Source organism: Plecotus auritus, assembly GCF_963455305.1.
Source record: "Plecotus auritus genome assembly, chromosome: 1".
Classification (NCBI taxonomy): domain Eukaryota; kingdom Metazoa; phylum Chordata; class Mammalia; order Chiroptera; family Vespertilionidae; genus Plecotus; species Plecotus auritus.
In genome coordinates, this window is record NC_137770.1 from 12,085,444 (window position 1) to 12,098,214 (window position 12,771).

A 12,771-nucleotide genomic window follows, 5' to 3' on the forward strand; every position below is an offset into this window, starting at 1 on the left:
CAGGAAGTCCCGCCCCTATTGAAGACGCCGCCATTTGATTCGCTGCCGCATGTGCAGTGTAGTGTGAGAACGGAGAGCATGGGTTACTGCTGTAGCAGTGTGTCCTGTGTATTCTACAACTACCAAGGAGTCGGGGCCACCCACCAGCATTCCCAACCAGTGAAAGATTAGCAAATTGATTATATTGGCTCCCTCCCACCCAGTGAGGGTTCCAAATTTGCTTTGGTTTATATGGACATTGCATCTGACTTAAGACAAACTTGCCCCTGTTGCCCTGCAAATCCAGGCAGCCACCACCAGGTGATTAGAAAAGCTGGGTATCATGCCTGGGACATTGTGATGTGTTGTAATTAGATTATCCGGAGGACCAGCCCACACTCCCCACATCAAGACAAAGCTCACGCCTACGTGGCTGTAAGCCTAGAATGAGATTGAGTCATCTGGTTCATTTGTCTCGCAAGGTTGTAAATCATCCAGGAAGGAACTATTTATATTTAGCCTGTGAGAGTCCTCAAACGCCTCAGTACGCACAGGACTTCCACCACTGCTCTGCCTTCTCAGGCAATTACTTCCCAAGGTAGGCAGGGTCTGGGAAGTGGGGAAGGGGAGGGAGCCACAGGACTCTCCTCATAGCTTCCCTCTTTGCTGCCATCCAGGGCTGCTGTGACTGTGCTCAGAGGTGACTGTGCTCAGAGGTGACTGTGCTGGGAAGGGCTTTTTTGTTGGTTTTTTTTTTTGTGTGTGTGTGTGTGGTTTTTTTTAAAATATATATTTTTATTGATTTCAGAGAAGAAGGAAGAGGGAGAGAGAGATAGAAACATCAATGATGAGAATCATGGATCGGCTGCCTCCTGCACGCACCCCACTGGGGATCGAGCCCACAACCAGGCATGTGCTCTTGACCGGAATCGAACCTGGGACCCTTCAGTCCACAGGCTGACGCTCCATCCGCCGAGCCAAACCAGCTAGGGCTGGGAAGGGGTTTGAGCCCACATTTACCCTGAGACATTAGGAACAACCAGTCTTGTTCCAATCCAGGTTACTCTCAAGCCCTAAGAATTAGACTGGGTAGGGGGCAGTGGTTAGTGGACAATGATGAATAGAACTCTGGAGATCAGGGAGCCAGGCAAAGTCATTACCTTAAAAAGCTGGGGTCTGTGCAGATTTGGGGGATGTGCTGGAAGTGGCCCATAGACTGCTATAGAACATAGGGCAGGGCTCAGGGCAATAGAGAGGTGTCCATACCCAGTCCATACAAGTCAGGCACAGCACTTGGGGTCTCACACTCTGTTTCTGTGTGACAATAGGCTGTTCACCTTGTGTTCCCACACTGCAACCAAGATGTCAGATAAAGCCATAGAGGATGGAGAAGGGTTTGCGGCTGACACCCTCCTTCAGGAGTCTCAGTCGGATGGTGAGGGCCCTGGGGAGGGCTCTGGAGGGTGAGGTGACCTAGGGCTTGGGGTGCATGGCCCAGAGCAGAGGGGGTGTGAGCAAGTCTCTTCCTTCCTGGGCTCCAGCCTGCCCCTCTGTGAAGTGAGGGACCTGCCAGCTCTCAGTTGGTTGCCAGGTCTCCCTCTGGCTCCTCCTTGGGCTCATCTCCAAGGATTCCCATCACCTGTCAGCACAGCTGCCACAGACGACCCTTCCCCACATCAGAGTTTTTGGGAAATGGCGGAGGGTGCTGTGTGGGAACTCTGGGCCTCATGCCCTCCTCAGGGGCCTGGACCTTTGGTCCCACATCTGCCGCCCTCTGTTTGCTCTTTTTCTGCTTCTTTTCCAGAGGAGGAAGAACCCTCCCAGCCATTCTCTGCTGGTTCTACTCCTGGGGGGCCACCACCGGGATCCCCCTCAGGACCCGAAATGTGGCCTGGAACTGATTCCACAGACCAGCCCAAAAACAAAAAAAGGAACTTCTCCAGCACTGCAGGTAACTGGTCCCTGGGCACTGAGGCCTCACCCCCCACCATCGCTGCTCAGCTGTCAGCATTGAGGCACACGTCTCTGGTGGGAAGCTCTACTACACCCAGATCACCAGAGAAGGGGCAATAAAGCTAGCGATGCTCTGGAGTCAGAGGGACTACACTCCAGGTCCTGGCTCTTCGACTGACCTTTGCCTGACCCCAGACCAGATACATACCCTCTGTAAACCTTGGTCAGTTATTTTCTAAGTGCAGAGGTAGGATTTTGTCATTGGCTTATCACAAAGGTCTGCTGCTCAGCTTCTAGTCAGCCTGGCACATGCTCAGGCCTGGCTCTTTGCCAGTTAAAGTCCACTGCCAGCGGACCTATTGGCCTGGGTAAGTTTCATTTCTCCTCTGTGCTCCTCCTCCGTTGACGCACCACAGCCTGGTCGATACTTGACTCCCAGGACACATCCTTGCAGAGCAGGCTCACCACTGAGGTGGGGCCAGCCCAGGGACAGGGCAGCAAAAGGTCCACTCTGCGTGTGTTTTAAATTGTGGCAAGATACATGTAACATGGAATTTCGTCTGAGGGATTTCATCTGAGTGGTGGTGATGTAAGAAATGTCTAACTATGTAGAGAATTCCTTTAAGAATTTATTTGAGCCAAACTGACGACATATGCCTGGAGGCAAGATCTCAAATGTTCCTGAGTGTAACAGTTTTGCAGGTTCTTTTGTGCATTTGAAACGAAGGAGGGGACATAGGAGATTGAAGGAAGCCAGAAGGGGTTACAGGAAAGTTAACAGATGATGTGCTCTCTTGAGGATTAAACCCCTTCTGGGGGCATTCTGGTATTTCAAAGACGTGTTAACCTAGATGCACCACAACACTGGACGGGACTGGCATAAAACCTTTCACTAAAGAAGTTATAGGCCCGGGTGCGACTATCCACCACGACCTGCCCAGTTAGGAATGTGTGATCAGATCACCCTGGGAGGTTACTTCCCATAGAACCCCTTTTATTCGCCCACAGTGGAATCATACAGTATTTGTCTTTTTGTGATTCACTTGTTTCCCTCAGCATAATGTCCCAAGGTTCACCCCTGTGCCAGAATTTCCTTCTTTTCTAAGACTGAACAATATTCCATTGTATGTAGATAACACATTTTGTTTATCCATTCATCAACCTTTGGATATTTGGATTGCTTTCACCTCGTGGCTATTGTAAATAACGCTGCTATGAACATGGGGTGCAGGTATCTCTTCTAGACCCTGTTTTCAGGTCCTTAGGCAAATACCCAGAAGTGGGACTGCTGGATCATACAGAACTCTATTTTAATTGTTTGAGGAGCCTCCATACTGTTCTCCATAGGTGAGGGAAACATCGATTGGCGGCCTCTGTGCCGTGCCAGCACGGCCAAGGTTGAACCTGAGAAGGGGCGGTGAAGGATTAAAGAAGACAGACAAAGAGAATATAGCTGGGATGTGGAAACCCCTTTCCACATCCCGCGTGGTTCAGGGTTCGGGTTCTGGAGGAGGCTGCACACAAATGAAAGAGACTAGAAAATATTAATTTGGGAAATGGGGGCCAGGCAGAAGCCCAAGAGAGGACTACACCCCACTCTGGCCTTGCTATCTCTGTTATTAAACTACTAGTGGCCCGGTGCACAAAATTTGTGCACATTAAAAGGGGATTAATAAGAGGAAATCATTTAATATTGCTATTTGCCCTTTCTCTATAATAGAAGTGTCAGAGATGAAAGAAAATTAGTAAAATGTATCTGAAAACCTTCCTCCTGTCAGAGTCTGGGGCTCACCCCGGAACCCAGAGTCAAGTCCCCGCCCACCCACATGCGCCTCAAAATCGCATGAGACCCAGACCCAGCCAGCCCCCCGCATTGGGCTAGATCCAGACCTGGCCAGTCCCACCCTTGTCAAGCCCCGCTGGGCAGGGGGCGTAGCCTCAGGTCCCCAGGCCTGGCACCAGGAAGGGGGAACATGGCCTGAGATCCCCTGTCAAGCCCTGCCAGGTGGGGGGTGCAGCCTGAGGTTCCCTAGCCCAGCACCAGGACAGGAAGCGCACCTTGAGGTGCCCTGTCAAGCCCTGCCGGGTGGGGGGCGTGGCCTGAGGTCCCCTGTCAAGCCCTGCTGGGTGGGGGAACACGGCCTGAGGTCCCCTGTCAAGCCCCGCCAGACAGGGGGTGCAGCCTCAGGTCCCCTGGCCCAGTGCTGGGGCAGGGGGTGCGGCCTGAGGTCCCCAGGCCTGGTGCCAGGGCAGGGGGCAAGGCCTGAGATCCCAGTCAAGCCCTGCTGGGTGGGAGGCGTGGCCTGAGGTCCCCAGTCAAGCCCCATGGGGCGGGGGAGGGTGTAGCCTCAGGTCCCTGCTGATTGCTCCTTAAGGCTCCTTAAGGGAACTTGGCCTCAGCTGTGGGAGCAGCCAACTTTGTGACGGAGTGATGGTCAGTTAGCACAGTGGTCAGCAAACTCATTTGTCAACAAAGCCAAATATCAACAGTACAACAATTTAAATTTCTTTTGAGAGCCAAATTCTTTAAACTTAAACTTCTTCTAACGCCACTTCTTCAAAATAGACTCACCCAGGCCGTGGTATTTTGTGGAAGAGCCACACTCAAGGGGCCAAAGAGCTGCATGTGGCTCGTGAGCCGCAGTTTGCCTACCACTGATTAGCATATTCCCTCTATTAGATAGGGTGGGATACACCCATAGCCTTTAGGCAGGCAATTCCAATAATAGCCAATCAGCAAGAATTTACATAAGACTAACAGGTGGAGGCTGCTTCAGCTACCAGTGTCTCCACTAAACAATGAGTGGTTCGCTCTGACCTTGCAGAGCTTCAAGGTTGACCAGCCTTCCGGATTCCCTGTCCACATCTCTCTACTAGTGAGGACAATGGGCGGCTTCCGGCACTGGGGCTCCGTGGATCTCCCATGCCTGGATGAGGACACAGAAAAGATCCAGCGGGCAAGCTGAGGCTTTATTTTATAGCCAGAGAAAAACAAGGAAGTGGTCAACATAGTTACAATGTTCTTGTGAGTTTCACTTGTGTTGACAGCACTTGCTGCATCTCTCACAGCCCATTAGCTACCTAGGAAGGATCTAGGGAGGCTATAAGGTCAAGCTTAATTATGCTAGGAGAGCTCTGCCCTCTAAACTGGGACTTGTCTGTGGCTCTGCCACAGGTCAATCCGAGGCTTAACCCTATAGCCGCTCCCTATAGGCCTCCTATACGTGCCCCAACTGGGGATCGAACCCAAAATCTAGGTACATGCCCTGACCTGGAATCGAACCCGCAGGTTGGTGTACAGGAGGACACTCAACCAGCTGAGCCACCCGGCTGGACTCTTTGCCCATTTTTTTTAAAATTGGGTTATTTGTGTATTTTGTTTTCATAGGAATTCATTATCTATTCTGAATATTAACTCCTTATCAGATACATGGTTTGGAAATATTTCCTTCCATTCTGTAGATTGCCTTTCCACTCTGTTGATTGTCATAGTCCCTTAAGGCTGCTATAATAAAGTGCCCCAGACTGCTGGCTCATAAACAGCACAAACTTAGTTTTCACAGTTCTGGAGGGTGGAACGTCCAAGATCAAGGCACCGGCAGATGAGTGTCTGGTGAGAGCCCACTTCCTAGACAACCAGGAACTTCACATGGAGGAAGGAATGAAGGGGCTCTCTGGGGCCTCTTCTATAAGGGAACTATGTAATCCCAATCATGAGGGCTCTGGGAGTAGGTCTGGGCTGGACATGTCAATTTGTGTGTCATCAGAATGCAGGTGGTCCTGAAAGTCATGGGCTGGGTGAGGCACCCAAGGGGTGGAGCTAAAGCAGAGAAGGGGTCTGAGGACTGAGCCCTGGACATGCCACCGTCAGAGATCAGGGAGAGAAGAGGAGAGGAGACCGAGCAGAGGCAGGTGTGGTAGGAAGAGAAGTGAGAAAGGATGGTTCCTGAAGGCCAGGTGAGGAAATGCTCCTAGCCGATCATAAACACACCGAGTGGCTTAAAACAACAGAAATGTACTCTCCCACAGTTCTGGGGGCTGGAAGTCCCAAGTCAAGGTGTCCACGGGTCATGCTTCTTCTGAAGGCTCCAGGGGAGGACCTGTCCCATGCCACTTCTCGCTTCTGGTGGCTGTCAGAAACCCTGGATGCATCACCCCAGTGTGTCTCTTCTGGGTGCCTTCGTTTTCTGAGTTAGATAGGAAGCAGGGAACCAGGAGGGTGGAGGTGCAGGTTTGAAGATTGGGGAGAAGTTGTAAATTCTGGGTGTTCTCAGAGTGGGGGGAGTGAAGAGAACAGGAAACTTGGTGGGGTGCAGCACAAGAGAGGAAGAGGAGGGGGAGAGAGTTAATGGTCTGCAAGGGGCACGTGTGATGGGTGGGTATGGAAGCTACATGGGTGAGGAGGGCACGGAGGACTTGGGATGAATGAGGGGCAGCGATGGGGGTTGTATTGTGTCCCCTCCAAGAGCAGGTGGAGTCTTTTCAAGGTGTTGCCCTTCCCTATCTGGAGCGCCTCAGAGCTCTGGGCATCCCCCCTCCGCATGCTCAGTACCTCAGATCTCTGTGGGAGAACAGGCAGGGGCTGCTCTCTCCTCTGACCCCGGCTCCAGAGCCCCCTTCCCACTGTGGGCAGCAGTGGGCAGGGCAGGGGGAGGCCAGCGTGCCGCACTCACATGGGTTCTCTTTGTTTCCAGTCAAGGTTGGTGCAGCAGCCGTGACCGGAGGAGGTGAGTCTCTCTGGGAAGGAGGTCAAGCCCCCATCTGGCCGTGGGCCCCTGGGAGCAACCTCCCGTGACCCAGCCTAGGATTCCCTGGAGCCCCACGATGCGGGTGGGTAAGGGTGAGTGGGCAGGGGACAGAGGTGGAGTACGAGAGGTGAACCTTAGAGCGCAGGAACCAAAGCGAAGCCATGAACACACCCAAGTCCAAGCTCAGCTTCTCCCGGGTGTAAACCTGTGGTCCTGGGCGAGCCATTCCATCTGCCTGAGCCCAGGCTTCCTTTCAGAAGGCAGGGCTGTCGGGAATGTGGGAGCGGAGCTGTGTCTGGTTCCCAGGAGCTGCTCTGGGCACCCCGGTAGCTCCTCCAATGAGCCCAGGTGTTAGCTGTGCTCCTGAGCATGGTCCTCCAATACAGTGGCCAGAATTAAAGAAAATAAGAACGTTTCTGTCACACTAGCCACACCTTGATGCACAATAGCCATGTGGCTACAGTATTGGATGGAGCAGGTACAGAACATTTTCATTGTTGAATGTTCTGTGACTGCACTGCTCTGGAGATGTAAGATGAGGGGGGGGCACCCCTCACACGGCTACAGGCCCTGAGGGGCAGAGGGCAGGAGCCCCCACCCCATCACCGCTTCAGAAGAGCAGCGCTGATGTCATCTTCTGCTGACCCTGTGCTTGGGGGCGGGAAGGGGGAGGAAAGGAGAGACACTTTTTCCTACCAAAGGGGACGCTTGAAGGCCACTGCTTGTTTCAACTTCTTTAGTTTCCACAAGGGCAACTCGGGCCCAGTATCACAGCAAACCAGAGACCTGAAGAGTCCTGGGATCCAGTGTTCTCGCTTCTGTCACACCTACAGCCTTCCCTTGTGTTCGGTGCCTGTCCCTGCCCTGTGACTCTCACAGAGCAAAGCAGACCCCAAGTTCATGCCCCAGGAAGATGACAGGGAGACCTGAAGGAGCCTGTCCCATGGGGCCAACCTCAGACGCTTCTTCCCCGCAGTGTTGGCCGTGGCTGCTGTGCCCGTGGTGCTGGGCGCCATAGGCTTCACCAGCACAGGCATCGCTGCCTCCTCCATAGCTGCCAAGATGATGTCAGCAGCTGCCATTGCCAATGGGGGCGGAGTTGCTGCCGGCGGCCTGGTGGCCACTCTGCAGTCAGTAGGTAGGTGTCCTGAGCAGGAGGAGTGAGGGATGAAGGGGAGGATCGGGGCCAGGATGGGATTCAGCCCAGAGCCTAAGCCTGAGGGAGGGCCTGTCCTTTCCCTCCAGTTGCGTGGTCCTCAGTCCCTGGTCCTCTGTCTCCACTCTGCTGTCCCCTCTTTTGGTTTGAGGTGGGTGGCTGCAGGGGTACAGCCCAGCAGATATGCATTTCCAGTCAACCCTACAAAACCTGGGCCGCCCCTCCACCCCCCACTTCTAGACCCCAGCCTCGTCTAGCAGGTGAAGTGCTAGGTCTGCCCTGTCTGTCACTGGTGGACTCACCACCAGAGTTCATGCCTCCTCTTTGGGCAGCGGCCCCCCAGAGCAGACACCCTAAGGTTTTAGGAAGTAGAGGAGGGAGCAGGAGTGGGATGCTGGGGCCTCTGGCCGCCTGAGGTTCCCTGGGATCTCTGACCTCCCGCCCTTGCCAGGGGCTGCTAGGGCACCCTGTGCCCCTGTGGTTTCACCCTCTCTTCTTTCCCAGGGGCAGCTGGACTCTCCGTGTCATCCAAAATCCTCCTGGGCTTGACTGGGTCATCTGTTGGGGCCTGGATGGGGTCTTCCTCCAAGAATGGTTCAGATAAGGATAAGAAATAAAGAGGAGCCCTGGCTGGTTTGGCTCAGTGGATAGAGCGTCGGCCTGCGGACTCAAGGGTCCCAGGTTCGATTCCGGTCAAGGGCATGTACCTTGGTTGCGGGCACTTCCCCAGTAGGGGGTGTGCAGGAGGCAGCTGATCGATGCTTCTCTCTCATTGATGTTTCTGGCTCTCTATCCCTCTCCCTTCCTCTCTGTAAAAAAAACCAATAAAATATATTTTAAAAAAGAAATAAATAAAGAGGAGATGCTGTCACCTTCCCCTGGTGCCTGTGCTGCGTTCTTGTGGACAGGGCAGGGCAGGGCGAGCTAGTGGGAACTCTGTAGGAATGAGCACCAATACCATCGCCACAGGAAGCCAGGTCAGTACTGTCACTCACTTTGAGCCTGAGGTCAGGTCTCCCCTCAGAGCCTCAGTTTGATGCTCCTCAGATGGGGACATGGACCAAGTGTCTTCGAAGATCTCAGCCAGAGCCAGTGTGGTAGGATGACCTGGCTCTGGGGTCACTGTTTGAGCCACTGACCCTCAGCTATCAAGCCCTGTAGCCTCAGGCATTATCGACCTCCTCCCCTCCCCACCCAGGACTCAGGGTCTGGCTCCATCCTGACGCTAGAACAGCGATTTTCAACCTTTTTCATCTCATGTACACATAAACGAGTTACTAAAATTCCGAGGCACACCAAAAAATATATTTTTTGCCGATCTGACAAAAAAAATAGGTATAACTGATTCATCCAGTCCACTAGCTTGTGTTCATACCTAAAGCCTTCCTTTGTGTTCGGTCCCTGTCCCTGCCCTGTGACTCTCACAAGAGTAAAGCAGGCCCCAAGTTCATGCCCCAGGAAGATGACAGGGAGATCTGAAGGAGCCTGTCCCATGGGGCCAACCTCAAACGCTTCTTCCCCGCAGTGTTGGCCCTGGCACTGCGCCCTTGGTGCTGGGCGCCATGAGCTTCACCAGCTCGGAATCCCCGCCTCCTTAACGGCCAAGATGAATTCAGCAGCTGCCATTGCCAATGGGGGTGGAGTTGCTGCCGGTGGCCTGGTGGCTACTCTATTGCACAGCAGGTCCTGGCCCTGGGACTGACTTGCATGACCCCAAGCCCATCACATGACCTCTGCGGACCTTGATCAGTTTGTTTCTGAGTGCCCCGTCTCTACTTCCATCCTTCTGACCGTGGTCCCGTGCAGCTCCCACCTTGGGTCCAATGTATGTGCTGGCAGAGGGCTCACTCTCACCCACATAGGCCCCTTCCTTTCAGCCACCCTACAAGGCAGTGCCCCCTTGCTGTGCTGGAGCCAGCTGTGCTGGCTTGTGAGAGCCAATTGATCCGTGTTTCCAGGAACTTCACAAGCCAGGTTTTAAACACAGCCATGGCTATAAATTAACTTATGTGAACCTGTGATTAAATAATTTATATTAAAAACAAAGGTAATACCCTGGGTTGGGCATTGTCCTGTGTACCAAAAGGTCACCGGTTCCATTCCTATCAGGGCACAAGCCCAGGTTGTGGGTTTGGTCCCTGGTAGGGGTGTGTTCTGGAGGCAACCGGTCAATTTCTCTCTCACATTGATCTCTTTCCCCGTTCCTCTTTCTAAAATAAGTAAAAACATATTTAAAAATAAACTTAATAAGTACACCAAATGTGCCACTTGTAATTGTTTTTCTGTTACCTATGCTCTTGGGTTATTCATACCTATTGTACCGGCATGGAGGTGATATTATAGAACAGGTGGCACTGCACATCTATTCCCATCTTGGTGGACAGGGACTCCAGGTTGGAGGCTTGAAATCTGCTGTAGTGAAAATATTTACACCGAGGAAATTGGCAAATGTTACCAAATCAGGGCTTGATTTGTTTTCTTTAGTGTCTACTCTCTCTAGACATAAGAGTGATGGAGAAAATGTTAAAAGTAAAGATTAAACTGAAAAGTATGTCTTGGGTGAATATTGTGATATGTACATTGTATCTCTGTTTTTTAAAAAAATGTCTGTAGGCATTAGAACACAAATACATTAGAAGAAATTCAGGGACCTGGGCTGCCATTCAGAAAAGGACTACCTGATTGAGTGAGGTTCTCACACACACCTTCAGCTTGTTTTACTTGCCAACATAAAAGAAAACATCATCCAACATTCACGTTGGAACCACAGTCATCCGTTAGCTGAGGGCAAGCACAGGTGGGCTATAAATACACCTGGTTGGCAAAATCAATGAGGGCTTTCTAAGGGAATCGATGGGCTGTGTGCATACATGTATAAATACATGTGTATGTGTGTGTGCATACATGTAAACATATTCCCTCCTCTTCCTCTGGCTGGTTGATAAACACGTGGCTGGTTGCTTCCTTCCCAAGGTTTGTCCGACGTTTTCTAATGTTCTCACTTTGCTGTTCTCCCAGGGAGAGCCCCTCTGGTGCCACAGGTGACCCCACCCTCTCTGCAGGCAGACCTCAGCCCTGAGCTGGCACCTGGATGTTTCCCACCCCCCAGATCACACAGCGCCCAGGCCAGCGTAGAGGTGGGGCCCTGGAGCTCAGCGGGGCGTGGTTTGGGATGCCCCCTCAGCAACGGGACCCCATGGTACTGCCCAGGGGGGACCCCCACCTGGGGTTGGCTGGGTACCTGAGCGAGACATCAGAGTTGGAAGCAGCTGGGGGAGTGATGGACAGGACACGGGGAAGAGAGGGGATGCCCAACACGGTCTGGCTGAAGGGGACAGAGGTGAGGAGAGGCGGCGCACAGAGGCTTTGCTGGGGGAGGATGGTGAACCGTGTGCTGAGCATTTTGAGTTGGAGGTGTCTTGGGACATCCAAGCTGGAAACAGACCTGGAGGTTCCCAGGAGAGGCTGGGGCTGGAGCTGATTGGAGCCTTTTGGGAAGACTGCAGTGAAAGCTGTGGGTGTGTACGAGCTTGTCGGGGGCTGGAGGGTTGGGGGGTGATAGAGGGTTGGGTGCACCCTGAAGTGACCCATGGAGAGGCTAGACCGCAAAGAAATGGTGTAGCTAGTGTGGAGGCTGAGGGAGCGGAGGTTCAAAAAGGAAGGTCACCCAGGGTGAATGCTGAGAGGCGTCATGCGGCTGAGAAGTTGCGGGAGGCAAGCAGACCAGTTGACAAGCCCCTGCCAAGACCCAGGGACGGGTGTCGGTGGGGGGGGGGAGGGCGGGGGGGACGTGGGATGAGAACAGTCAGCTAAGAGGGGCGGGCAGATTCCAGACCCACTCCCAGGTTCAGGGGAGCGATCACCTGTGGGAAGTGGAGAGAGGAGGGGTCCAGCCTGCACCACAGGCTTTTGGCTTCTGTGATTGACAGCTGGTGTGCTGGGATAAGTAGGGAGCCCAGAGGAGCCGGGCAGAGTGGGGAAGCCTGCAGCCCGGGCAGAAGGTCTAAGGCAGCCGACCTCAGGCCTGAAGCTCAGGAGTGGTCAGAGCTAGGGGAGCAGGTGGTCAGCCCTGCAGAGGGGGCCTGGAGGGCGCTGCCTCCACGGTGGAACCCGGGAGTGAGCACACAGGAGCGTTCAATGAGTGTTTGTGGAAGGACTGAGTGAGTGACAGAGCGACTGGCGAGTGTGAGCCCTGAAGGGGTCCCAGACGGGAGAGAGTCAGGGGACAGAGGCTGAGAGCTCCGAGGGGTGACTGGCCAGTGTCAGATCCTGCAAAAGCCAAAGGCGCAGGGGAGGCGGCCTGCAGGTGCCGCTGCTCAGTTCGGCTCAAAGCACTGGGGAGGGCAGCTCGCTGAGTGAGCGGCTCCCACAGCGGCAGGACCTGGGGAAGAATGGAGAGGAGGCCAGAGGAGGCATCTCACAGGAGAGGTCTGGTGAGGAAGGAAGGGGCCATGCAGGCGGCAGCTGGACAGAACACCACTAGATCAGGCCAGGAGGGGATTGCTACATGCCTCCCTCCCTCCCTCCCTCCTTCTTCTGACACTTCCTGGTTGAGTAGCCTTGGGAAAATCCAGTGCATTACTTTAAGCTGAGCTCCTGTTGTGAGATAAATCCCAACCAAAATTCGATTCAACTAATAGGAGCGTAAAATAAAGGCTGTTGCCTGGTAAACAGGAAACCCCGCTTTCCCATGCTCTGACCTCAGGTAAAGGGAGCTGGTGGATTCCGGGGGCTGGGGAGACTGGGGGGCTGATGCAGGGAGCCCGGAGACCCTACACCCCCAAAACGCTGCCAGTGACGAGCGGTGAGGAAAACTAGGACTCAACTCTACAACATCTTATTTTATTACAAACCCGTCCTTGTGTTCCAGAATCAATGGCTATTTAATATACAACCCAAAGCACTTTGACAATTGACCATGTTAACATTTCTCAG

General features: G+C 53.4%; 1 protein-coding gene across 1 annotated transcript; it reads left to right on the forward strand.

Annotated features, from left to right (window-relative positions):
* Positions 1 to 65: 65 nt before the first annotated feature.
* On the forward strand, positions 66 to 8,712 carry LOC308253865 (uncharacterized protein). The gene is made up of 6 exons (XM_080679629.1): positions 66 to 577; positions 1,308 to 1,414; positions 1,784 to 1,930; positions 6,627 to 6,659; positions 7,657 to 7,818; positions 8,341 to 8,712. The coding sequence occupies exons 1-6, from the start codon at positions 426 to 428 to the stop codon at positions 8,451 to 8,453; spliced, it is 714 nt and encodes a 237-aa protein (XP_080535755.1). The 5' UTR covers positions 66 to 425; the 3' UTR covers positions 8,454 to 8,712.
* The last annotated feature ends 4,059 nt before the right edge of the window (positions 8,713 to 12,771 follow it).

What these genes read in the sequence shown, in the direction of transcription:
- LOC308253865 (XM_080679629.1), top strand. Translation starts at nt 426, where the DNA reads ATGAGATTGAGTCATCTGGTTCATTTGTCTCGCAAGGTTGTAAATCAT. An exon ending in TCAGGCAATTACTTCCCAAG is followed by an intron (nt 578 to 1,307) that starts GTAGGCAGGGTC and finishes GTGTGACAATAG; the next exon opens with GCTGTTCACCTTGTGTTCCC. An exon ending in GGCCACTCTGCAGTCAGTAG is followed by an intron (nt 7,819 to 8,340) that starts GTAGGTGTCCTG and finishes CTTCTTTCCCAG; the next exon opens with GGGCAGCTGGACTCTCCGTG.